This window comes from Capsicum annuum, chromosome 9 (assembly GCF_002878395.1).
Source record: "Capsicum annuum cultivar UCD-10X-F1 chromosome 9, UCD10Xv1.1, whole genome shotgun sequence".
In the NCBI taxonomy this organism is placed as follows: Eukaryota; Viridiplantae; Streptophyta; class Magnoliopsida; order Solanales; family Solanaceae; genus Capsicum; species Capsicum annuum.
Genome location: NC_061119.1, coordinates 57,112,703 through 57,139,935, shown reverse-complemented (window position 1 = coordinate 57,139,935; position 27,233 = coordinate 57,112,703). Strand labels below are relative to the sequence as shown.

The window sequence follows — 27,233 nt, the reverse complement described above, 5'->3', positions numbered from 1 at the left end:
TTAGGAATGTTTCTCTTTTATGTGTTCTATTTTCAAGCTGTAGAGTCTAAGGTCCTGAATTCTCCTCTAATTCCTATTTGTTCTTTTTTAAGATCATGCCTTCTCAAAGATTTAAAGCTCACAAAGACATCTCTCTCCCAACCGAGGACAATATTGATGGGACATGCTCTACTTATAGAGTCCAGACTCAGTCTAGGGGTCCAAGCCCTGATTGTCCTGGAGTTCTATTGATTCCCTCTCATCCTTTTTGAGCTCCTCAGGCTGAAGTGGAAGATGCTAAGTTTCATCAATTTATTCATATGCTGGTACAATTGGTAGCTTCCCAGTCTGAGCTTGGTGTTCCTATTACTCCATTTTTTGATGCCACAAGGATTGACCAATTTATGAGGTTGAACCCTCCGACCTTTACTGGTGTTAAGGTTGAGGAGGATCCTCAAGGTTTTCTAGATTATATAGAAAATATTTTTTGTGTTATGCATGCTACAAATGTGGAGAGCGTAGAGTTTGACACCTATTAGCTGAAAGATATGGCGTACCAATGGTACGAGGAATGGAATCAGGCAAGGGGTGGCGATGTTGAGTCATCTCTGTCGGAGGATTTTTCTAATGCTTTTCTGGACCATTTTTTTCCTTAAGAGTTGAGGAAAGCAAAGCCGAAAAAGTTTGTTAATTTGAAGCAAGGTAAGATGGTGGTCAAGGAGTGTGCCTTGAAGTTTCACTAGTTACCTTGGTATGTTGTGGAGTTAGTTTCTAGCATGAGGGCTAGAATGAGAAAGATCGCTTTTGGTTTGTCTCGAGAATTGATCTAAGAGAGCAAGGTTGCCTTTTAAAACATGGACATAGGTATCTCTAGGTTGGTGGTATACATGGGACAGGTAGAGGAAGAAGGCCAAGATAGTAGAGAGGCAGGGCAAGAAATTTAAATTTTCTGAGTAGGATAGTGGCCAACAACAAAGTGGCAGGGATGGTAGAAAATGGCCCAAGAAAAAGTGGGGTAATTTTGGGTCTTACTCGACGGCTAATTCTCCCTATCCAAAGCCGTCGAGAGACAAGCGTTTCTAAGGTGGCAATAATTTTAGGGAACAGGGTGTCAAATATCAAGCTAGTGGGGCCCAGTCAGCTCTATCATACCCTCCTTGCAGATTTTGTGGTCATTTACATCGGGGTTTTTGTGATGAGAGGAGGGACAGGTGCTTCAATAGTGGTCAGCCAGGGTATATGCTTAGAAACTGTCCTATTGGTAAGGTTGCTTTGGGGGTAAACAAGGTTTTAGTTGCCTCTTCTTCAGCTCCAGCACTAAAGGGTGACCATCTGGCTCCGACACTGGTCGAAACCGTATTTATGCTTTCATTGCCCGATAGGAGTCTGAGGCATCGGCTGATGTCGTGACTGGTATGTTGAAACTCTTTTCCCGTGATATGCACTATTTATTTGATCCGAGATCCACTCTTTCTTATGTGATCCCATTTATGGCTGTGTATTTTGGTTTTAGTCTTCTGAGGATCTATATGAATACCAGCTCCTGAAATAACATGCTGCAAAAAGGTAACAGATTCCATCCAAAATTCACATTTACCAAACTTCGCATATAATTGATGGTCCTTGAGGATTTGCACACTATTCTCAAATGGTTTGCATGTTGCTCCTTACTCCTAAAATACGCCAGTATGTCATCTATAAAGACAATGACAAGTATGTCCAAGTACTATTTTGTAAGACCCCGCAAAATTTCTAGCTTAATTCAGTCCTTTAAGATTGTTAAGGGGTCCTAGACTTAGAATATATTAGCTAAGTATTCAGACTTAGTTCCATTTTAGCCTTCAAAAGTTGGCAATCTTATTTCTAGACCTTTATGTCCCTTAAATGTTGATATTAGGGTTAATTCATGATCAGGAAGGTCAATAAATGTTCCCGGACAAGTTTTGATATTTTTGGATCTCGTTTAGACCATGTTTGAGTGCCCAAAATAGTGCGTCAACACAATCTCAATGCGTCGCGTCGACCATCGCATCGATAAGATAGTTTTTCCCCAGCTTCAGTACAAATTCCAGTAAATCAATGCGGACTCGATGCGAACTCGATGCGGAGCGTTGGCTATCACGATGATGCCAATGATGCGGTGCGTCGGTCTGCACGTCGGTAACATAGTTTATAAGAATTAAAAGGTTGTGTCCTCAGGGTTAATTAGGTCTTTTTCCCACGCCCTTCAGCCCCCAAAACACGAAATTAAACCCCTTGGAGAGCAATTATACTCATTCATTCTCAAAATGTCTCAAGAATAAAACCCTAGGTGTTCAAATTTCAAATGAAGAATTCAAGAACTCATCATCAATCTCTCAGAATTCATCAACTAAGGTATGTAGAGTGTTTATCCAAGGGTCCCTTCTACCCGTGGAGCCCAAGAAACTATTTAAGCTTTAAGTTTATGGATTTCATGAATTCCGTATTGGGTTTAATTATATTCATGGCTATAATGATTAATTGGGATTCTAATCCATGTTTTATGATACGTTTCATGTGAGGTTAACTAATATGCATGTAAGATCATAAGGATCTATGTAAAACCCTTAAAATTGTCAAGGGGGATTTGAATTATGATGTCTACTTGTTGTTTAGTGTTATGTGCATATGTATGCTCACTAAGTGCTTAATGAATTGTTCATGTGAACTAATAAGGAAAAGAAATCATGTCATGCTAGCTTATTTGCTAGTAATACCATGCAAGAGTTTGATAAGATATCTCGATGCATTATAAATTCAATGTGCATGCTTATGCTAAGAAAGATCATGTGATGCTTCATTTTCATGCTATCGAGTCCCGGGGGTATTTAATACTTGATAATTTAGCTGTTTACTTTGAGCCAGTGTCAATTATGAAGTAATCTCAGTAGTGACTCGATCAGTAGAACTCACCCAGTTAAAGCAACCCAGGAAATCTCAGTATTATTTGTAATTCAATCACAGGACTCAGTGTCGACCTCAGTATCACTTTGTGCTCAGTCAGTTAACAGAGTTCAGTAGTATTCTGTCAGTCCACGGAACTCAGTGAACTCAGTTCAGTTCAGTCAAATAGTAATATCAATAATAATAAAGTTCAGTCTAGTACAGACTAGAAATTAGTTTTATGTCCATTCAGTTGGGAGTAGGATTCAGCACCGAGCGAACCCAGGGAAGGGGGCATTCCTGTCAACAAAGGGTTTGACCCTTAGTAGCAATCCCTGCATTATAGAACTATGTAGCCAGTGTATGTTGAGATATCTTTCTACCAGATACTATGAGGGTTGATACATCTTATTTGAGTTTCCTACCAGCGAGGGTTGACGGAAGAGCTTTCTATCAGAGAGGGTTAACTCACAGCTTGTCCTTACCTGTGGCACGGTATTGACACCCTTCCAACTGGGGTTATAGGTTGGACCCCAATCAGATTAGAGAGGGGCATGTCGGTTAGATGATTACCTCGCACAGTCGCAGTTTCACTCTCAATCTCAGAATAGAACTCAGTTCAGTTTTACAGATTCAGGACTATCAGATGTAGTCACTCAGTTCAGTATGAAACTTAGTATAGTTCCACAGAATTAGGACTGTCAGATACAGTCATTCAGTTATCAGTAATACAGTATTAGTAAACTCAGACATCAGTTAATCAGTATTCAGATTTAGTATTCAGTACTATCACGATCATGTACGTTCATCAGTACTATTTATGTATGTACTCTCATTCAGTCATACTCATGTTATTCAGTTAGTATTGTTCATGCATATGAACCCATGTATTTCAGCCTACCTCACTGAGTATACCAGTACATTCAAAGTACTGACGCATTCTTTTCCTTTGTGCTGTGATGTCTTATATCATAGGTTCAGATGCACGGGCTCTAGAGCACCCTTAGCAATTCATATCTTCAGCTTTTAGCCAAGTGGTGAGTCCTCATAGTTCGAGGACATGTTTGTTATTTTTAGTATTTCAGTATTATTTTCAGTAGTCAGGGTTAGTTGGGGACTTGTCCCATCAGCTCCACAGTTTAGATAGTTTAGAGGTTTTCCAGACTAGAGTATTTTCAAATAGTTGTTCAATTTAGAGTACTTATATCCAGTTTTGGTATTTTGATACCGTATTCAGATTTATTTATAGATTTGAAACTTATGGCATATGTTTCCACCTATGTCCGCAATTATTACAGTATTTATTATTCAGTTATTGCAGCAGGTACCATTCATGGGTTAGCTTGTGGTCCTTCGGTATTATGAGCACTATGTAGCATCCGGGGTACAGACTTGGAACGTTACATACATGATGAACCTGTTCATCAAATCCATAAAGGCTACAGGAGCATTTGTTAGTCCAAATGACATAACCACAAACTCAAAATAGACATACCTTATTTGAAAATCTATTTTTGGAATGTCTTTTTCCCTGACTTTTAACTGATCATATCCCGACCTAAGGTCAATCTTGAAAAACCACCAAGCACCCTAAAAATGATTGAATCATCGATTCGAGGAATGGGGTACTTGTTCTTAAAGGTAACCTTGTTTAGCTATCTTTAATCTATACACATTCTAAGAGTGCCATCTTTCTTGTGCACGAAAAGGACTGGAGCACCCCATGAAGAAACACTAGGTTTGATGAAACCCTTATCTAAAAAGTCCTTAAGCTGCTTCTTTAACTCTTTAAGTTTGGTCAGAGCCATGCAATATGGAGGGATAGAGATGGGTTGGGTATCAGTAAGAAGGTCAATACCAAATTCTATTTCTCTATCTGGAGGTACCCCTATCAGATCTTTGGGGAAAACCTCAGGAAACTCATTGACTATACAAACTGATTAAACTGTCGGGGCTTCAAAATTAGTATCTTTGACTTGAAATAAATGGCAGATACACCCATTTGATATTAACTTTATGGACTTAAGATAAGAGAGAAAACGACCTTTGGGAGACACAGAATTACCTTTCCACTCAAAAATTTCCTTACCCAAAAATTAAAATTTCACCACGCAGGTGCGACAAACTATTGATGCATAGCATGAATAGAGTTAATCTATGCCCAGAATAACATCAAAATCTTTCATCTCTAACTATATTAGGTCTGTTAGTATGATCTTATGGAGGACGGCAATAGAACACTCCCTATAGACTCACCTTGCAATAACTGACTGGCCCACTAGGGTAGAAACTAAGAAGAGCTTAGGGATATTTTTAGGACCTACCTTAAAATTTATAGCAACCAAGGGATTTACATAAGAGAGATTTGATCCCGGGTCTAACAATATATATAAATCAAGGTGAAAGGCACGAGCATACTAGTGACAACATCTGGTGAACTTTCCTGCTCCTGACGGGATAGTAAAGTATAAAACCGATTCTGGCGTTGACCGCCACCAATACTGGATGATGCGCCCTATGGAGGAACTGGGCGACCTGGCTAAGCTGCTGGATTAGTAGCTTGAGCCTGAGGATGAGAATCTCTACTTCCTTTCTTAGCACATGGACACTCCTTGATCCCGTGTCCCATCTTACCACAACCATAGTAACCCCATTTACCCATTATGCACACACTAGGATAGGTCATGCCACACTTTACATATGTCGGGTAATTGGGCCTCCCGACTACACTATTCTGTGACCTGGAATTCAAAGTCCTACCCTACTACTCCTGCCTGGTTTTGAATACAGAGGCATTGGCTGAAGATGGTGCAAGCACTAATGAATGACCCTGAAACTGGGAACGACTTCCCCCTCCAGACCTTGGCTAACTATACTCAAATTATCCCATCCTGGCTCTCTTGTTTCTGTTCTCTCTTTCCTTCAACTTTTTTTACTCAATATGTTGAGCATGAGTCATCAACTGAGCAATATCCATATCCCCAATCAGCATGGAATTCCAAAACTCTTTGATCGCCAAATCAAGCACCCTAACAACAAACTTACTCATACGAGCTCTAGAGTCAGATAACAACTCTGAGGCATATTTGGCTAACTGAGTGAACTTAAGGAAGTACTCCTTCACTATAATAGCGCCTTGCCTCAGGTTTATAAACTCCTCCACTTTAGCCTCCCTTATCTCATGAGGAAAGAACCTGTCCAGAAAAGTACTCTAAAATACCTGCCAACTCATAAAAGCTGCATTGTCATCCCTACCATCCTTCCACATAGTGACCGAATCATAAGCACCATCCTTCAGCCTATAGGATGCCGACTCTACACTTTTATCATTAGTAACATGCATGATCAGAGTAATCTTTCTTACTTTATCAATAAATGTTGAGGATCCTCATCCACCTTTGACCCATGGAACTTAGGTAGATTCATCCTCATAAAGCCCCGAATTCTAGCTCCAGCTAAGTTACCATTTTATTGAAGTGGGATTGTTACCTATTGGTTTCCCTGAACCTTAACATTCACAGCTTGGGCCAATACTTGAAAGGCAACCCAAAATTCAGCATGAGATACGTTCTCATTCAGAGGGTTTGCATACAGGGGTGATTGATCATTGTTTTTGTGTGCATCGGCTTGATGAGGAGGGATATTCTATCACGTAAAATCATGATTTAAGGAAAATAAAGATAATTGTAAGCACAATAGATCATGAAAGAAATGATGATTCCTAACTTGCTCCGTATCCTCTTTGCCATAATTATGACGCACTTCACATAATGCTTAAGACTACGAATAGTCCTAAGCTAACCCATGATATCTATTCGTCTTAAAACTTGCATGAATGGTGCATTAATATATATATATATATATAAAGAATAAAGGAAAACAAAGTAATATCTCATTGTCAACCAGTAAATCAAACACCTTAAACAAACTCTTTGAACTAAAAGATACTTAGTCTAACAAGCCTCTACTTCTAACTAGAGAGCCACTGGATATATACCAACTGACCCAAACATAAATGGAAATAAAGTAATTAAAGTACTTTTATCAATGAACAAGAGACTGCTAAGTTGGGTCCTCGAGCTATGAAGACTCACCAAAAGTCAGGATGGAGGTGATAATGCCCTTAGTCAATTGCGCTACTGGAAATGAGCACCAAAACCTACATTATAAGACAATGCAGCACATAGACTTATATGTAGGTCACTATCTCTGAAATATACTGAGTATGTGGGAGGGGGGTGAATGCATAAGTAAAATAATAGTTGAATATATATGTACACTTTCAAATGATGCATGCTAAGCGTAAATGACTCACCTTGGACTTGAGTAAAACTAAAGGCTGCAAGATCATAAAACATGGATAATGAAACATACAAATAAGCTTAAAGAACCATAACACTTAGTTTCTAAATCTATACTCTTATTCTTTCTTATGGGAGATTCTTCTAACCGACATAAACCATGTGAGCTACCATGGAGTCCAATGTGTTACCCACGTTAGGAAGAGCTATTCTACCCTTGCCATCAGAATAGAACCTTAACTTAAGTTATCACAATATATATATATATATATATATATATATATATATATATATGCATGCATATTCTTAAGAAATTCACCTTAAAATTGCATAAGGGTTTATAAACTGAAAACCAGTTATACTTATCTTTACTTTAAATCATAATCAAGATGAATACTTGTGGATTTCATGTCTTATCTTTAGATCAAGGATCAAGCTTTCTTGAATCATGCTATATTGTATAAGAATAAAGCTTAAAAGCTTAAACTTTCTTATAAACTTAATAGTTCTTCTTATCTCTTGAAACTTTTACTTTCTTTCATAGCACTTATAACAAAATATCAGGATCAACACCTATATAGAAATCATTCATCAGAATCCAAATCAAAGTAATGAAATTCAAATCACAATATCAATCTTAAAGTTCAAAACATGAATAGATGTAACCTTTATGAATTTTTAGCATTTAAATCACAAGATAATGGTACACTTTAATATATGAGAATTTGAGCGATGAAGCCTAATGTAAAACATGTAAATTCAATATTAAAAATCATGCTTTTCGGGAACAAGGATGGAAGATTAACCTTGTTAACAAATCGACATACTTGGAATTACTTGACTTGTGAGAAGGACTTGAACTTTTAGACTTGAGAGATGACTTGGTGAGAAACACCTAATTTTGTTGCTCTTGAAGATTAGAGGAGAAAAGATGTAGTTAACTGACTGAAAAATAGAGGAAAATAATGCCTCTCTAGGGTCATAGGTCGTGGGTTGGGAGATATAAGAGGGGGGAAAGACCAAAAGATCCCTTAATTAAACTTACAAAAATTTACTTCTAGTCATCATGAGTCAATTTTACGACTCGTAAGATGAGGGTACGAGTTGGACTAGTAACTCATAAGCTTGACAGTGGCAAAGGTACCACACACTGGTTAACATATGATTGGTAACTTACGACTCGTTACATGTCCATACAACTTGAAACAACCACTAGTAACTTGGATAGAAACTTAAGGAACCTATATTTCTAACCTTATGACTTTACTTCATACGACTCGTAACATGATATGACTATTTCTAGGGTCAATTCATAACTACAATAGACTTTAACTACTCCGCATTGCTATAACTACAGCTATAACTTGCAACTTATGACTTGTAAGGAGTATATATGACTTAATAAAATGAGTCGTAAGTTACACTATGGCTTTCAGACATAGGGTATTATAATTCCACACTCTCCTCTTCTGTGACATGCATAATTTAAGTGATTTTCTTTACCTCATCAATGCAAATTATGGAACCTCATTCACCTTTGTCCCAAAGAACTCAGGTGGATTCATTCTCATGTAATCTCAAACCCTTGTCATAGCCAATTTACCATTTTACTAAATTGGGACTACTATTGGATGATTACTCTGAGCATTAACATTCACAGTCTGAGCTAATATTTGAAAATAGCCTAGAACTCAGCATGAGAGACATTGTTATTCAAAGGGTCTGCAGGTGGTAGAGGGGCTTGTTGGTCCCTATATCTGTAGATGTAGTCTCTGTGAGAAGGCATTATCTATCACATGAAAACACAAGTTAGATCAGATAAAGATAAATTTAAAGCACAATAGAGATTATGAAAGAAGGGATAGTTTTTAATATGCTCTGTAGTCTCTCACTCATAAGTGTGGAGAGCTTCACACCCATGATTAAGACTCTATGTAATGCAGCTTTTTAGACTCTCTAGAACTCTTAAAATCTTAGGCTCTGATACAAAGTTTGTAATAACACAAGGCTGCCCCTGAATGTCACATGGTGCTAAGGGCTATGAGTATCCCAAAAGCTAACCCATGATATCTACTCAGCACTAAACCATGATAAAATAAATTCATAATCTAAACAAAAATTGATAAGTCATAAACTGGTTTCAAGTAGATGAACAATCTTAATAAAACAAAGTAAACTAAACAACAACTGAAAATTTGAATGTCCTAAAGAAGACAACTGACAGGCTATGACAAGCGTCTAAAGAAATTAAAGAGCCACTAAGACAGACCCTAGTTGACTCTAAAGAAAACATAAAGTTTGACTTATACTTATTAGTTGAACATCTAAAATAACCATAATCTTGGTCTTCAGAACATGCGGACTCACCAACTGGTAGGATGTAGGATATGGTAATCCTGGCTAATCGTATTGTTGTGGACGAACACCAGAACCTACATTATGAAATAATATAATCACACACATATATATGTGGTTAGTACTTTTGAAATGTATTGAGTATGTAGGGATGAATCCAATAAGTAAAACTAACACTGATCATAATCATAAAAGATGCATGCTAAGTGTAAATAGAATCACCATGATCATGAAAGAAACTAAAACTGAATCAACATAAGAATAAGTCATAAAAAAATACGTAAGTAAAGTTTGTGAGCCATTACACTTAGTTTCAGAAATCATTACTTCTGCAAGAGATTCTTATAACCAACATAAACCATGTGAGCTAGCATGGAGTTCAATATCTTACCTACGTTGAGGAGAGTTGTTCTATCCTTGCTATTGGTATAGAACCTTAGCTAAGTGATCAATACACTAAGCACATTTGGACAAGGGAGACACTCTCTTGCGCAACCTCTTTAATCTAAGGTAGCACGTAATTTGTGGGAAATAGAATACGTTGAACCCACATTCCCTTTAATGCTGAATACTACTCCCAACAAATACTAGTGCTCATACTTTATGAAATTTATCTTAAAGTAGCATATGGGTTTATAATACTGAAAACCAACTATTCTTCTCTTGCTAAATCATACTCATAAGGAAATATGTGAATTTCATATCTTATCTAAGATCATAAGATCAAAACTGAATTTAATCATGTTGTAGTACTTTGTAACTTAAAAGAGTAAGCTTGAACTTCGTGTAAACTGAGTGCATTATGCTCAAATTGTAACCATTAGAAATTTCATGTCAAACACTAAAATTCAATTAATGAGATTAATTTTGTGGATAAAACATACGTAAACATAAAATCTTGTGACAAATAAAGTTCAACTCATGAGGAAACACCATAATCTCAAAGCATAAGAAAAGTGGGTATGAACCCTAGTCATTAAATTCTTAAATTCAAGTAAAAATTAATTTTTTTGGCATAAAGACAGAAGTTAATCCTTGTTCAAACGCTACATACCTAAGTTTAGTGAATTTTCTTTAAAGGGAGCTTGAATTTCGGCCTTAGGAACTTGAATTTTGGAGAAGAACCCTTATTTGGTGTTCTTGAGAGTTTGGAAGAAGAGGAATCATGTATTTTGACTTATGGGGTGGGAATACACGTTCAGTACTAGTTGAAGGAGTAATTAGGATGTAAGAGACCAAAATACCCTCAAAATCTAAAGAAAAAACTGAAACGACCTTGGGCATGGCACACTCTTATCGCGCCATGCCAAAAGTGTGACACACCTTTAATGTGGAAATCAGCCGATGTGGCAAACCCTTATTGTGCTAGGCCACTGGTTTTGTGTCAGGGTATGCCATGCCTCTGTGGTATGCTCTAATCACGGATCCTTATTATTTTGGGTTATCAAAATACCCCAAAACATATTTTAAAAATTTTGAAACACTTCATAATGATTTTTTTAACATTTCATATCATTATTCAACTCAGAAATTGTATCAAAATGCGTATGAGCTATCAAAATGAAATCATCGAAATTTTGGGGTATAATACTTTAAATAAGCCAACTTTCACTTGAACTTTTGCTTGCGTAATAGGTGGCCATAAACAATTTCTCTTCTTATTTTTGGTCTGCAATTTATGCTTCATTCTGTTCTGCAAACCCTTCTCTTTGCAGATAATCTCAGCAAGACCAAGTTTTGACACTTTAGATATTTCATATCAGGTTTTCTCTAACACTTAAAGTATGGATGATTTCTCCTGCCGCAATATTGACATGGAGGATATTTGCCTTCTTCTTTTTTTTTACCAATGGCAGTAGAATTATTTCTCGTTGATATAGCTTCGTAGTTTGCATAATTTTCTTTCTTTCCTTTTCCTTTATTTCCCCTAGCAGCAGTTGAACTAGTGTGAAACTTAGCTTGTAAAACTCCCTCGATGGATCCATCTTGCCTCATCATTCTTCGTTGTTCTTATGCCTGCAAAGCACTCAATAACTCTGGCAAGCTAACCTTTGATAGATCTTTACCATTCTCCAATGAATCAATAGTTGCCTCATATCTTTTAGGTAAAGCTACAAGTATCTTTTAAACAATTCTATGTCATTAAGTTCAGCTCCAAGTATTCTTACCTTATTTGTACTCCCATGTAATTTGTCAGAATAATCCTTAATGGCTATGCATTTCTTTATTCTTTGCATCTCAAATTCTTTGATTAAGTTTAATACTTTCATTCCTTTGATTCTTTCATCTCCCTCGAATTTTTTCTTGAGAAAATTCTAAATTTCTTTTATGGTATTATTCTGTTGAAAATGGTGGCAGAAATTACAGCAAAAAGATAGGATTTAGCTTTGAATTTTGTTGTCTTTCTTTTCTTGTGAGTTTTAATTTGAGTCATAGTTAGATTTTTCAGTAGAGGAAGCACTTCGTATTCTTTCTCGACAGCCTCCCCCAAGTCGCAAACCTCCAAATAAGCTTGTATTTTCAATGTCCAGACTTGATAATTTTCTTCGTAAAAAACTGGTGAAGCCGTAGTAGAAAAAGAACCTATATTCTTCATTGTTCTAATTATATTTTGCAGCAACAATTTTGGATAAATACTCAAAAAAAACCTCACAAGTCTTTCACAAGTCCCTTAAGAAGTAGGGCTCTGAAATCAAGGTTGTTAACTGAAGCAGTAAGATGAATTTAATTGGAAGAACTATTTTATTAAACTTCAAGCTATTCAAAATAAATTGAGGAGTAGTACAACTAAAATAGAAAATGAACTGCTAAAAGATTGGATACATGCCTAGAAATTATAAATAGGATAATGACTAAAGAAAAGAACTGTTATCCTAAGAATCTACTGAGAACTTTGACGCATTTCTAACAGATCTTGAAACATATGTAACAACATATATTAACCTTAGGATGTGTTTGACATGAAGAAAATATTTCGATGAAAAATTATTCTTGAAAATATCTTTAAAGATAATAAACAAGTCTTTAAATTATTTCTTACATTCGGTAGGAGTTTTTCTAATTCTAAAAATATTTATATATAATCTAGAGATTTAGGTAGGAGTATGGAAAAGTGGAATGATAGCAACCGGATGGGGATAAGGTAAATTAGAGGGAGTGGTGTCCATAATATTTATTTTATGAACTCACATATTAATATATTTTACATAAATTTGTTATCAGTTAAAGGAGCCCAATTTTATAAACTCAGTATTAAAAAACTATTTACATAATTTTCATTTAATTTGACCTAGAATAATTTTCTAATTTACTGATTTAATTAAAATTAATTGAAAGGGAAAAAAAGTTTTATTTCATTATATTTATGATGTAAAAGATGTTAAAAAATACTGGATCTGTCAAATTCAGAATTTGACTTCAGAATTTGACTTTCTAAAAAAAATATTATATCAAACATTTAAAATAATCCTCACCAAAGAAAAATTAAACCAAAACAAAAGGTAACTAACTAACCTCTTAACCAAACATTTGTGTGTTTTTTGTTGGTCATAATACATTATGACTTTTTCCTCTCTTCCTAAACTTCCTATATAAACTCAAGAAACCCCTCCATTCAAACTCATCTCACAAACCCAAAAGAAATTTCTTTCTCCATTTCTTCTTTTAGTCATCCCAACAACCACAAAAAAAAAAAAAAAAAAATCTAAATCACAACCAAACCAAAAAGAAAAAAACAAGAAGAAATGGCCTCTTCAATGAGATCATCTTTGATCCTTTTCTTTACATGCTCCCTCTTCCTCCAGGCTGCTTTTGCAGAATATAAAGGTGAGTTATTGGTCTCTTAATTGATTATTGTGCAAATAATGAGTTCCACTGAATCACTTTTGATCTCGTCTTTGTTCATGCACACAAGCATAATGTGCATGAATAGAGAATTTAAAATTATTGATTTCTTAATGATAATTGTGAAATCACTCAGCTCAGTTGAACCCTTCCCCCCTCCCCCCCCCCCTCCATGGTCTTAATTTATGTGGTACACTTTCCTGTTAAGTTAGCTCCAAAAAATGTCATCTTACTATAATTATAAATAATATATCTTTAAAATTTCACTTTTACGTTGAATGAAAACCAGTCATCGCCACAACAATTTTAAATTTATTTTAGGCCACAAATTTTAGAAATTTCATTTTTTTCTTAAACTTAAATAGTGTCACATAAATTAGGATATAATGAGTATCTAATTCTGTTTTTAGGGTCATAATAATTTCTTAAGAATTATGATAATTTTTAAAACAGTAAGCTCAGTTGAACACTCCTCTTTGATCTTAATTTATATGGAACAATTTTCTTTTTAGTTAGTCTCAAAAAGAATATCACCTTACTATAACTAAAATTAATTTATCTTTAAAATTTCACTTTTTACCCTTAATAAAAACCAATTATAGCCACAAAAATTTAAAATTTATTTTGGACCACAAATTTCAAATTTTCATTTTTTTTTCTTAAACTTAAGTAGTGCCACATAAATTAGGACACAGTTTAGAGTCATAGTAGTTTCTTAAGAATTATGAAAATAATGAGTTTAGTCGAATTATTCTATTCATGCACATGCAAATTAAGATTGAATTTTGATAACATATATATCCTTATTATAACTTGATAAATTTCTATTTGTGTTTATAGTGGAGGTCAAATGTGAGAGTTTACCAAATGGTGATTGTGCATTCGCAATTTCATCATCTGGAAAGAGGTGTATATTGGAGAAAGCCACACCAGAGGATGGAGTAATTAGTGAGTACACATGTAAAACATCAGAGGTGATTGTTGCAAACATGAGGGAACATATTGAGTCAGATGAATGTATGGATGCCTGTGGTGCTAACAGAAACTTTATTGGAATTTCTTCTGATGATTTGCTTGAGCCTCAATTTGTCTCCAAACTTTGCTCTCCTTCTTGTTACAGGGAATGCCCCAATATTGTTGACCTTTACTTTAACTTGGCTGCTGGTGAAGGTAAATAACAACATTAACCTCTCTCATTTTTGTTTGGGAGATAAGGCCCAAGTACACCTCAAACTATATTTGAAATCTCATTTACACACCTAAACTTCACGGGTCCTATTACCCCTAAACAGGGGCGGAGCTACAACCACCGAAGGGTGATCAGATGAACACCCTTTGTCGAAATTTTTTTTCGAGTATATAGGTTAAATATAGATATTTATGATTATATACATATTGTTGTACACCCTTGAAAAGCTAGAGAAGCATAGTCCACTGATCAAGAGTGTGAATTTCCATATTAACAACTCAGGTTCGAACGTCGGCAGGTGTAGCACTCCTCAATTTATTTTTTGTTTGTATTATTGTGCTCTTTTGTCCTGACATGGCTGCCAAGTCCTGTATCTCTTTTTGTTTTATTGCATTTTGTCTCATCGAATCACGTTAATTATGAACTTCTAAATTTTTTTTATTTATCTGATGTAACGTGTAGGAACATACTTGTCAGAGCTATGCAACAATCAGAAGAAGTTGCAAAGTAGTGGTGCTGCTGAAGATGATGCTGATGCTCCTGCTCCATCTCCTTCTTTCTAAATTGTTTTTTGCACCTTTTTTTTTTTTTAAATATGAATATATTTTTTTACAAACAACTTTATTGTTGTTTGTGAAGAGTTTGTATTCAATGTTTAATTCCTTGGGTTTCCGAGATTTCTCTCTAAGATATTCTTATTTTTGTACCAATTTTTTTTACTGAAAATTGGATATAGATTCTTCTTCTTTTACACAGGACTTCTTGTTTAATTATTCATGTTTGTTATTTTGATTAAATAATAAGTTTTAAATACTAAATCTTTACTATTTGAAAGAAAGAAATTGAGCTAACAAAAATAAAAATCTCTTATGCGTTGGGATCGAAATGGAGTCAGAATGTCATGTAGAAGTAAATAATTACAAATCGTTGAATTGATAGATGAGATGACAAACGAAAATTATACTAGAAATAAAAAACATATTATTTGACATAATTGGTTAAAATTTATATATTAAAAAAACTTAATCAAAATTTTAAACTCTATTCATGTTGTATTTGAGAAGTAATAATCTTTTATTTATAGAAGTACAAAATATTTTTTAAGAAATAATAAATCAAATATGGAAGAAAGCTTTTCGAACAAGAAAATTATTTCCTTGTAAAAATCTTTCAGGAATAAAATATTCTCTCTTTATATAAAGCAAAATTAAAAGCTATAGAAGAAGTCAAGTGACATAAGAACAGATATTCAAGTAGAAGTTTTTAAGATAAAAGTTGATAGTATTGTAATAAAATTTATTAAATGTCTGTATTTAAAAATATTAAGATTTTAGAAGCATAAAAAACAAGAATTTCATTATTAAAGTTTGGAATCATACACTACCAAAAAAAAATTATGTTTTAGTCACGGTTGCTAAATTAACTAAAAAATTAGAACTTCTCTGCACTTTAAAAAAAACGTGGCAAAAATATCATGGCTAACATGGGCGGCAAAAATATTTCATTCCCTCCCTTTACCTCCAACAGTGAAAAAGTATTATTTTGTCACACTTCTAACCCAAAAATCTCTTTTCCCCCAAAGAAACTCAAAGCAAGCTTTTTTTTCTCAGCCCCAAAATGCAAATCGCAACTTTGCTTCACAATTTTGGCTTGAGTTCTTAAAATTTAACTGTTCTTCAATTTTTCTATCTTTAATTGTAGCCGAAAGCGGAAAAAGTACTTTCAGGTAACAAATCTTTACAATTTAGAGTTTTTAAGGTCAACATTGAAACTAGGATTCTATATTTTTCTTGTTTATTGAAGTTTTGAGCTTATGAAATCTGCAATTTGATGTGTTTTGTGGATTTTCTAGTTGTTAAGAATGGGAATGTTGATGGGTTTTGATAGGGTTTCTAGTTTTTTTTAAAAAAAATTTTGATGGATTTTCTAGTTGTTAAGAATGAAGTATTGATGGGTTTTATGAAATCTGCAATTTTGATCGGGTTTATGTGATTAGTTGTTAAGCGCTCCCTATTACGCATTTTATCATACGACACAAACATTCACAAATTACTGCTTGAAGCTATTCGTAATATGGATGTGCATTGCGTAAAATTTGATTAGGATGTGAGACGTGTTAATTTGGGTAATAGTATTATAGGACACTTGGATGTTGAGCTGCAAATTTGAGTTTATTGAATAGGGTGGGTGATCCTTTGGCTAGGTCAGGATTCGAGTTTATGTTTAAGCATAGACAATGGACGTACCCGAAAGAGGGTCATTCGAAAACAACCTTTCTACCTCCACGTGGTAGAGGCAAGGTCCGTGTACACTCTGCCTTTCTTAACCTCCACTTGTGGAATTTCACTGGAATGTTGTTATTGCTGAGCATAGAGACAGGTAGTGTCACTGATTGAGAATAACATAGGCAAGTAGTGTTGAGAGGATGGAAGTATGGAAGTTCTGTAGTAAACTTGAGCTTCTAGACATGCTTCTAGTCATCCACGACTCTCTTCTTATTTATCAATAGTGAACCATTTTCCCTTCTGCTAAAATGGACACTGATTCCTACTCATCAGTACTATTAATCTCCTCATTATTAGTTGCAACATCAGTTGTTTTGTCTATGATTTCTGCATTGATATCAACCCCATTGTTATGTTTTCCTATGACTGATTTGACCTATTGTGCAGACTCTTGTTTCTCTGTATTGCCTGTAAGATCCTTTTCAACACCTACCTGTGTGATCCCCTCAATACTGGCATCAAGGCTAGGTTGTTGCCCATCTGTATCTGCTTCTGCTAACTGCCTATCTTCTTGGGGTATCTCCTATAGTTTTCCTGAACTTTCTGCTATCTCACCTTCTTTTGTTGACATACCTTTTACTGCCTCATTGATTTTTCCAAATAAGGTTTCTAACCAGGGTTTGCAATATTGACTCTATGTTGTTTTAGTATCATTGTTCTCTTGTGAAGTTTCTACGTTGTTTAACCGAACATGTGATTTGCTTTTTTGTGTGTGTGGATAAAGCTACAACTGTTGAATTTGCTATATCTTGAACGTAATATTCAGTTTATTAGTGTAAAATACCTGAAGCATATTAAACATTTATAGGATGCTTAGTGGGACAATAAAACATATGTTCTTGGCCCGAAAAGTTAAAATAGAAATATATTATAAATAAACTTTTAGACCTAAATTTAACTTCAACTATGGCGAAATTATGTTCGGAGAAAATAGTGGTTTCTCACCAAAAGCCTCCTGTGTGGTAATTCAGTTGCTTGATATGTGATATATTGTATACAAATATAGGATAAGTAGATGTGTTAAGACTGGATGTACGTTTTTCTTGGAGAATGATTTAAAACTGAATATATATACTGCAATTTATTAAACATGAGAAGAGTGAAGTTGAGGTGAGGATATCCTACTAGGGTGTTATGTGATAGGTTGATGTCTATCAAAGTGAAAAGTAGGTTTTAAAGAGTAGTTATCTAGACCAGAATTTTTATATGGTAATAAATATTGGGCAACCAAAGTCCAATATATCGATTGGATAAGTGTTTTAAACTCAACATAGGTTCTTTACTATTGAGTGAAGGAGTTTTTGTGGTCATAATTGTTATATATCTAGGAAGGGTGTTCTCTACAAATCTATGATTGTAGAAGGGAGTGTCTTTACATGTAAGACTGATTATGTTGATATAGAAAGATGGACAGTTGTAACATTATTGTGTTTGTTCCAACTCATTTAAATCATAGAGTTACTATTTGAAGTTGACTATGCTATTTAAAGCACAAATTTGCAACGGAATATTATTCTGTGATAGAGATTATCAAATCTGTGATGGACATGAAGATCCATCACATTTTTCCCTGTCACAAATCTTTGTTTTTTCTTGTGGTACACTAAGGTATAAAATATATGAAATTTCTTCAATTTACCTTTACTCTTGGAGAAATTCAGCTCAAGAGTTTCACATGGTAGAATTCGAGCAGTGACTAAACAAACATTTGATCCAATCTGCAATTGGATTCTTCGCTTTGCTTAGTTGGTGATTTAGTGCAGTAGGCTTGAATAATTGGTACTAAATAACCATAGGCTATGTTGTGAAGAGGGTGACACTGATTAGTTGGCTAAGTGATATGTATTAGTTATTTAGATGCTTAATTAGTGAATTTTAATGAGTAAGAATATGATGTTAGATTAATAAAGCTATGCATATTTGTATCATAAAAGGTTAAACTGATCTTAACTTGATTGTTGCCACTTTTTTAAAGCTATGCATATTTCTGCAACTGTTAGTAAGAGTTTCAATTTTGTAAAATCTTATTTGAATGTAGTGGCTGTGTAATTGTTTATTATATGAGAATTTTTAGTACTTATTAATATCTTAGCCTTATTTCTCACGTATATTGATTTTTCATATTTGAAATAGCTTCATTCCAACATGATTGACAAGAGTTGAATTTGGAAGCCAATTAAATCAAAAGAATTCTCAGATGGCGTAGTCCAATTTTTGGACTTTTTCTTTTCAAAAGTGTCTGTAGATGGAAAAATTCCTGTCTTTGTACTACATGTGGATTTTCTATTATGCGTAATAGAGCTGAAGTTTTTAGTCATCTTCTTCAAAAGAGATTTCCAGAAAAGTACACATGTTGGTTTATGCATGGCGAAAAGATGTAGTTTCTAATGTAGCATCAACAACCCGATTACAATCTGAGTCGGTTAGAAAATATCCTATGCAAGATATGTTGAATGATGCTTTTGGTGTCTTTAATGATGATAGTTTTCAAGATTCTAGTCCATCAAATTTGTCAGATAATGACCATTCTTGAGGTGCTGAAGGCCAAAGTCAGGAAGAGAGATAAAATTAAGGAGTTGTTGGAGGATGGTAATCAAGAACTTTATGGTGGTTGTGCAAAATATAGTAAATTGTCATTCATTGTTCATCTTTATCATATTAAAGTTTTATCTGGTGCAACTGATAAAACATTCTCAATAATTTTTTATTCATTTTAGCATCATTGTGTTACTTGGGGAAACCAATGCTTTTTCTGTGTTTTGGTTGGTGAGCCATTAGATCCATTTTTCTGAGCGAAGAATTTGTTTGTCGGTCAATTAGCTACATCTATGTAGAGTCCAGGTTCCACTTGAGATAGTAACATCAATCTGAAAATTGAATGATTAAATTTATCTTTGCAAGGATGGGTGTGCTATAGAGATCAAAAAGTTAGGAGGTTACCCTGGCAGAATTGTGATAGAAAAAGTTTGTCTATTATTTCTATGTGAGTCCTGGTGAGTAAGCTGCCTGATGCTAGTGTCCATATGTTCATGAATTAATTGTGATATGGGCAATATGGTCTGGACAACACTCTAGTAAGAAATAAATAAATAAATCTTAGTTATCTTTCACTCTTAAGCCTTATAAAAAAGTTATATTTTACTCTAAAACTGCAAATACTCTTGTTAGATATATTACCAAGCTCTTACTCATCTCTTTAATTCTTTGAAGCTGTATAGTTCTTCATCTTATTTTTAGAGAGTTCTCCTTTTGCATTGATACATGTGTTTGTTATATTTGAAGGATGGTGGTAGTATGCAATACCTCCAGAACCTGTTAAAATAATTGATTGCCAAAATTAAGATGTATCGTAGGAGTAACTGCTACAGATCTACTAGAAGAGTATATGTAGAGACTGTCTTCTTTTTGTTTCCTAGATGTGGAGAAGATTATCAAATGTACGTTCGACTATATATGCACAAATATTCTATACATGTAAAAAAAAGTAATGTGGAAGCTTATTGAGGTAACTACCTAACTTTTTTTTATACAATTTTGTGTTTGTGCCTCTCTACTATTAATGGAATTGAAGTTTGAGAATTACAGAAATAATGTGCACAAAATGCAAAAAATAGAAAGAAACTTAAAGTTTCGCATACTGGTGGTAGCAAAAGCAATGCAAGGAGAGGTCGTCAGATGGTAAGTTTCTTAATCTTAAATTTTATTTGAAATTCATTTTATAAAATGTGTTTCATGCTACTTATTTTTATTTATATATACTTGGTTAATGGTAGGAACAAAAATTGGGAAGGCCTTTGTGTCGAAGTGAGGTTATTTTGTCAACTTTACTGAAGAAGGATGGCAATTTTGTGGATGAAGAAGGGAAGATTTTAGCTGTAAGATTCATATACTTGTCCATATTCAAATTTCAATTCTGGTGTTGATTTATTCATGTCTGGTTTTACTCCGCTAGCTATCATAAATGGTGGCGAGCTTCAAAAGTTGTTGAAGTTCATAAAAATATAAAAGTATTTATCTCGAGATCTCGAGAAGTAGCGAGACAAAAAATAGTTTAGTGAACGGTGGTGGATTTTGGTGGATGAATAATTGGTAGTAGATTCCACATGTCGGATTTCACTCGGTATGTTGTGTTGTACCTTTGATGTGTTGTAGATGTATTTTGTCATAATATTGTAAATGTTAATTTGAGGAACATGTTACACCGAGGTATAGTTTGTATTCGTTGAGTTGTATTGCATTTATGGATTGGTCTCCATATGTTAATTTCTCTGGGCAGTGTGTTGAAGTAGCTGCTCTGATGATAAACTTAGCTTGTAGAAAGAACTTGCTTGAGTTAATATGGTCTCTCTATTCATGGTTTTGTGTTTGGTCTGATGTTCCATCATGATCTTGGACTTCAACACAGATTAACATGCGTACGAGATATGGGAAATGATCCAACCATGGGTCTGGAATAGACTTATTATCTTTCAATGCTTCCCACTGATTAAGTCTTGCTATGATCGCTCTCTCATTTGTTAACTAAAGCTTGTCGACTGGTCTCCTGTAATGTTCAACATTCACTCTTGAGAATATATTTAGGTTGTAGTGGCTTTGGGGTTAATTATTATATGGAGAGCTTAGTAACAATTATCCTTCCAGAACCCACTTTGTGGATATTTTGTTGTTGTCATAGAATCACGTAGCCAAGGAATTCAATCTCCCTATGGAATTGCATTCATATTATAATTTGTAGACTAACATGTGTTCTTGCCTTGAATTCTTATTATGTGGGGTTTTTAGACTTTGGGACTTTGGTCTCAATCAACTCGGTGTTTTGATAAGATTTTCAATCTACTTATAGTGCTATAACTGAAACATGGTCCTGGCTTGATCCCATATATTTAAAAATTATAGGTCATTGGTTGTGATCTCTTCTTTGCGAGAAGGCCAGTACATAAGTTTTAGGGAGCTTGGGAGATATTAGGATGATATTCTCTAATTGCTAATTGTAAAGTTCTTTGTGCTTTTGCTTCATCTGCCTCTCCTAGAAAATGCAAATTTACTTGCTTTGTGATTGTGTAAATGTTTCCTTCAGTTACATGATTGTAGACATATGACAAAACATTCTTGCTTTCTCTTTATATTTTTCTTGCCTTTAGCTGTGCATATACAAGTTTATATGTGTATGAAGTTTCTTGTTCGTGAGTTGAGTGTTGTCAATGGTTTCGAATATATGTTTTTTAGTAGTATCTTGTGGCTCTAGTATTATAATGTGGAATTCACTGGGTATGTTGTTGTTGTACAGACATTAGTTGTTCAAACTTCCACATTGCAGACTTAAGTTAGTTCTCTACCTCTTAGAATCCTAAGGTCTTGGATCCCATGTCAAGGTCTTCATCTCAGCTCATAATTTATATTCTAGTTGTTCATTTGTATTAGTAAAATAGAGAAATATATGTGCAAGAAAGTGCAGCTCAAATTCTGTTTCTTTTTAATATTAAAGATAATACTAAGCCTGCGTGAGAATTATTTTTACTTGAAGCTATAATGATGGAACAGTCTGTAGTCTTCGTAAACTGACATCAGAGTGAAAACTAACCAGTAGCTTTGACGTTGGTGCCATTCTAAGCAGGCAATATTTTGCTTGTAGGATACACCGGGTATGTTGTTATTGTAATTGCTTGAATTAATACCCAACTCTATTACAGTGAGGCCTTATTGGTACGAGGATATCTCATTTATCTATTTTGCTTGTAGGATAAAATATTGGGGACTACCTGAAGATCAACAACTTGCTATCAGTTATGATGTTTCTTTGAAGATACTAGCTCATCCTAATGATGCCATTGAAAAAGTGTTTAGACCTAAACATTTTGGACGCGTTTTTTTTGTAATGATAGTTGAAAAATACTAAATAAATTATACTATTCATATATATTAGTAGAAGTCATAATATCAGTACATACGTTTAATAATAATAATAATAATAGATAAATAAATAAATAGTAGTATCAGCATTAGCAATATGTGGTAGTCCTGGTAAGTAGCAACGGTAATAATAATAAAAATAATATTTATAATAGTAAAAAAGTCGTCTGGGTTGTTTTCAAATTTTTCTCTAATTACAATTTATAAACTATAGGTTAAATACGCATTTTATTTGAAAAAACTAAGGATAAAAAACAATAATATAATGATCTTAAGACATTGGTATGATATATTATTTAAATTTGAGCTTAAACAAAATTTGAATGGGAATACAATTCTAATTTCATAACATCTCCTACATAAATAATATTTACTATTATTATAAATATACATTATTAATAAAAAAATTAAATATTAAATTAAAATTAAAAATATAATAATAATAATAATAGTATAGTAACAAATTAATTAATTAATTAATAATATAATAAATGAACTCTTACTATTCATAAAGTTTTTTCCTTTTAATGTTTTAAAAATATATTTAAATATTAAATAAAAGATAATAATATTAATATAACTAATGTTACTAATAGTTGTACGCATATAGTAGTAGTACTTTTAACTTTTTTAGAAAACAAACGTAGTAGTATAGTAGTACTGGATAATGATAATAATAATAATAATATATATAGAGAGAGTATAAGATAAATATACATTATATTTGAAAAAAAGTAAGGGATAAGAAGGAATTATAAATTAATCCTCTTTTAACAAATTAATATAATATTGAATTTGATTTTGAATTGGAATGAAATTTTATCTTTTTAATCTCTCTTATATATACCTTTACATGATTACCTTTATTCATGAATTTACTTACAACATTCTTTATATTTTTTATTTTAAAAATACTCTTCCACTTTTATATTATATTTTTATTTTTATATGCAGGAAGGATACAATATTATTTAAAGGCTAAAGTTGTTTATTATTTTTCGTATTTTTTTTTTCAAATTTTGTCAGTTGGATGTTCATGATATTCATAAAAAGTTTGTGATAGATAACTACGTGTTAGCTAATAGGAGGAAAGCAAGATGAGACCCTACTCTTTCATGGCAAGGCAAGACAAAATTCATGGCAATTTTGGTGTTACAAAATTATCAATAATATGATAATGAAATTATGTTTAGAAAATATTAGTTTTGTGACAATTTTTTATTTCTTTTCAACTTACATTAGATTTTGGGTACAATTTTGTGTAATTTGAATGTAAGTTATAAGTAATAACACCACCATCATTACATTAAAAATAATAATAATAATAATAATAATAATAATAATAATAATATATACAAAAATGGACCTTATACGTTCTCTTACCCCAGCTATTCGAGAAATTGAAGAAAGGTGTCATTTAAGTCTTGAAGGAAGAATTGGTGACATTGACCAACTTAAAGGGTCAAACATAATTAGGAAACTTAATTAAGTTAATTGTGGACTTGATTAATATTTTTAAAATTTTCTAATCTTTTCACGTCGAACTATCTGATGCAACAACTGAATCATCATATGCAACAGATGAACAATCTATTGTTTGAAATCCTATCGACTATTTCAATAGGACAACATGTCCAAGACTTTGATTTCTCCCAACAGATAATTCATTTGTTGCGACAGATGACACTTCTGTTGGAAGAAGTCTAAACAATATTGACAGTTGATCTGTTGCACATACCAAGATATGTTTCAACAGATAGTGATCTGTTGGAAAATATCACAATAGTATAGAAACTATTTTTTATAATTTACAACATATTACTCATTTGTTGCACTAGGTTAGTTATATATTGCAACAGATAACACACCTGTTGTAACGTATGTGTTATCCGTTGAAACAATTATTTTATTGTGTTGTACATGTTAGATTTACTATTATCCCTTTTTAATGATGCTTCAATCAATTACAATCTTTTTTATTTTCCTGTTATTTTTAGATAATATGGCTCCCAAAAGCAAAGAAACTGAATCAAGTCTAAGTAAAAGAAGAAGTGAAGCAACTAGGTTACATCCACCACTATATGAGCTTACTTTACAAGCGTTATCTCAATCAGAAGCAGAAGATAATGAACATAGGGATGGGGAATGTTTCAAAAGAGATGATCCAAATGCTAGTAGCCCTTTCACTGAAGAGTTGATCAAAACCTTCAGCATTGATAGTCATCCTGTGAGAATGTAGTGCCATAAATTTAACTGGTGATTTCGTGGTTAAGTCAATCATGGGAAAATCTTTTGATGCCTTTAGAAAAATACTTCGAGAATAAAAATTGGATGCTTATTTCAGAGACAACTGCTTTGGGCAATATCTTGATTTATTGGAGGACAACAATGCTCGTTTTCAAATGAAAATGGTATATGATCTTCTCAAGCATATGTTTACGTATGAAAATAAAGGTAAGATAGATGGGGTGTGGATAAATTACTGTGGCATGCCTATTTGTTTTGGTTGGAAGGAATTTGCTATAGTTACTGCACTAAAATGTTATCTTCTTTCTTCTTCTCAAGTAATACCTATTGTAATCATTAAAAAAGCACTCCGCACATCCAAAAAAGGTAGAGGTAAGTCAAGTGATGGTGATGACTTGGTGTCCCTTGTTGGTTCAAGCTTTAAAAACAAAAATCTGATAGAAATGTTGAAATGTAAAAGACTTTAAAAGAAGCACAAGCAATCATGGTGCTTGATTTGGTTTGTACATAATATTCTTTGGGCGAGAGATGTTAACAACAATATATCACTTGGTTTAATAAATCTCTCTGAGGATTTTGAGCTATTTAACAGTTATCCTTGGAATTGAAAGCTTCAAAATGATTATCAAATATTTGTTGACTCCGTTAACACTAAAGACAGCCAACTTATATGACTTTCTATGGACTTTCATGATAAATATTTCCTTTATTATGATTCATTTACTTTTTATTGAATAATGATTTTAATTTATTAGTGTTATTATTGGTTTGGGCATTTGAAGTCATTACTTATTTGAGACAACAAGTGAACTACTAGGAAGAAGTTTCATTTCCAAGAATTCTGAGATGGTTGTCGTCCAAAACAGATAAAAATAAAAAATTTATTGATCTCTTCAACTCCCCAAAGGAAGCAGTAAGTCTAATTTTAATTAAATTTTTATTTTAATTAATAATTTTTTAAATTATTTAATCATCATTCTAATATATGTACTGATTTATTTTAGATTGTACATCCATGGCTTGTTCTGACCAATCGGGAGTTAAAGATGCCATTTTTTCTTACTTTACGGTCTGTGCAAACTCTATCGGACCCTAAGGTCATTGATAGAATTAAAAAAAGAATTGTTTGGACAAACATCCATTACAAGAAAAACAATAAATTTTTAGTGTGGTCTTGTTGTTGCTGATGGTGTTAGTAGTGATGGAGCTGTTGGTGGTGGTAGTGGTGCTGCTGTTGGGACTAATGATGCTCCTCTTGCAGTTTTTAAAACTACAGACCACTATGACTATAATCATACTGGTTTTACAGATTTATCCCTTCCTAACGAATGTTCTGCATGCAAATGTCAAGACTGCAAGAGAAAACTTAGTGGAGTGATTAATGTCATTAATGCATTAACTGCTTCTGTAAAGGAATTGACATCTAAGAAGAGTCTCATTACATCAAAAAGGATTTCATATCCATACACTTCATCAGAGATTAAGGCGCTAAGAAGAGAAGGGAATAAATTTTCAAGGCATCATGAAGCATTGAAAAAATCAAAATTACAACTCCTCTGTCTTTGTCTTACACTTGCGATCAATGTATAAGGGCCACAGGAGAGCAGCACGATCTGAAGAAGGGGAATATATCTCATTTGTTCCAACAAAAAAATAGACTACATATCTATTTCAATAGATGACATATCTGCTAAAAATTATCAAACAGTTATATGAATCTTTTGCAACAGTTGACTAACATGTTGCATCAGACCCATTATCTATTGCAACATATGTCTTTTTTTTTTTAGAAAATCAAATAGGTTTTTCTCTTATTTTAATTTGCACCAAAGAATAACCTATTTGCTACAACAGATGGGGAATCCGTTGGAACAAATTAAATCAATACTTCCTACTGTTTTAGTTTGTCTAAACAGATTAGTCATATGTTGCAACAGATGGGTCATCTATTGGAAATTATCATACAGGTCTTTCTTTTATTTTAATTTATCTCAATAGATGATCTATCTGTTGCAACGAATAGGTAATCTGTTGGTACAATTTAAAATAGGAGGAAGACCTGTTTGATTTGCTAAAATAGATGAATTATCCCATTTCATTTTTTTATATCTCTGTGATTAGCATTGACAATTCTGGCTTTCCAGGTGGATGTTACAGTAGAATCCACTACTAAACATCATAATATCACAGTTGATAATCCATCAACTGCTTCTAAAAATA

The 27,233-nt window shown here is 33.4% G+C and overlaps 1 protein-coding gene and 1 long non-coding RNA gene across 7 annotated transcripts; both read left to right on the top strand.

The window, feature by feature from the left end:
* Positions 1 to 13,148: 13,148 nt before the first annotated feature.
* Positions 13,149 to 15,322, top strand: LOC107842113. Its single transcript, XM_016685891.2, has 3 exons — positions 13,149 to 13,364; positions 14,223 to 14,552; positions 15,034 to 15,322. Exons 1-3 carry the CDS (start codon positions 13,283 to 13,285, stop codon positions 15,132 to 15,134), a joined length of 513 nt encoding a protein of 170 aa, XP_016541377.2. The 5' UTR covers positions 13,149 to 13,282; the 3' UTR covers positions 15,135 to 15,322.
* Positions 15,323 to 15,930: 608 nt separating this feature from the next.
* LOC107842806 lies at positions 15,931 to 22,799 on the top strand. Of its 6 annotated transcripts, XR_007044821.1 has the most exons (5): positions 15,931 to 16,297; positions 17,244 to 20,534; positions 20,630 to 20,731; positions 22,381 to 22,498; positions 22,596 to 22,799. It is a non-coding gene; the product is annotated as an uncharacterized LOC107842806 (long non-coding RNA). The 6 variants fall into 6 exon arrangements; XR_001666100.2 differs by having other exon boundaries at positions 20,630 to 22,498; XR_001666104.2 differs by having other exon boundaries at positions 15,932 to 16,297; positions 22,381 to 22,773.
* Positions 22,800 to 27,233: the final 4,434 nt, after the last annotated feature.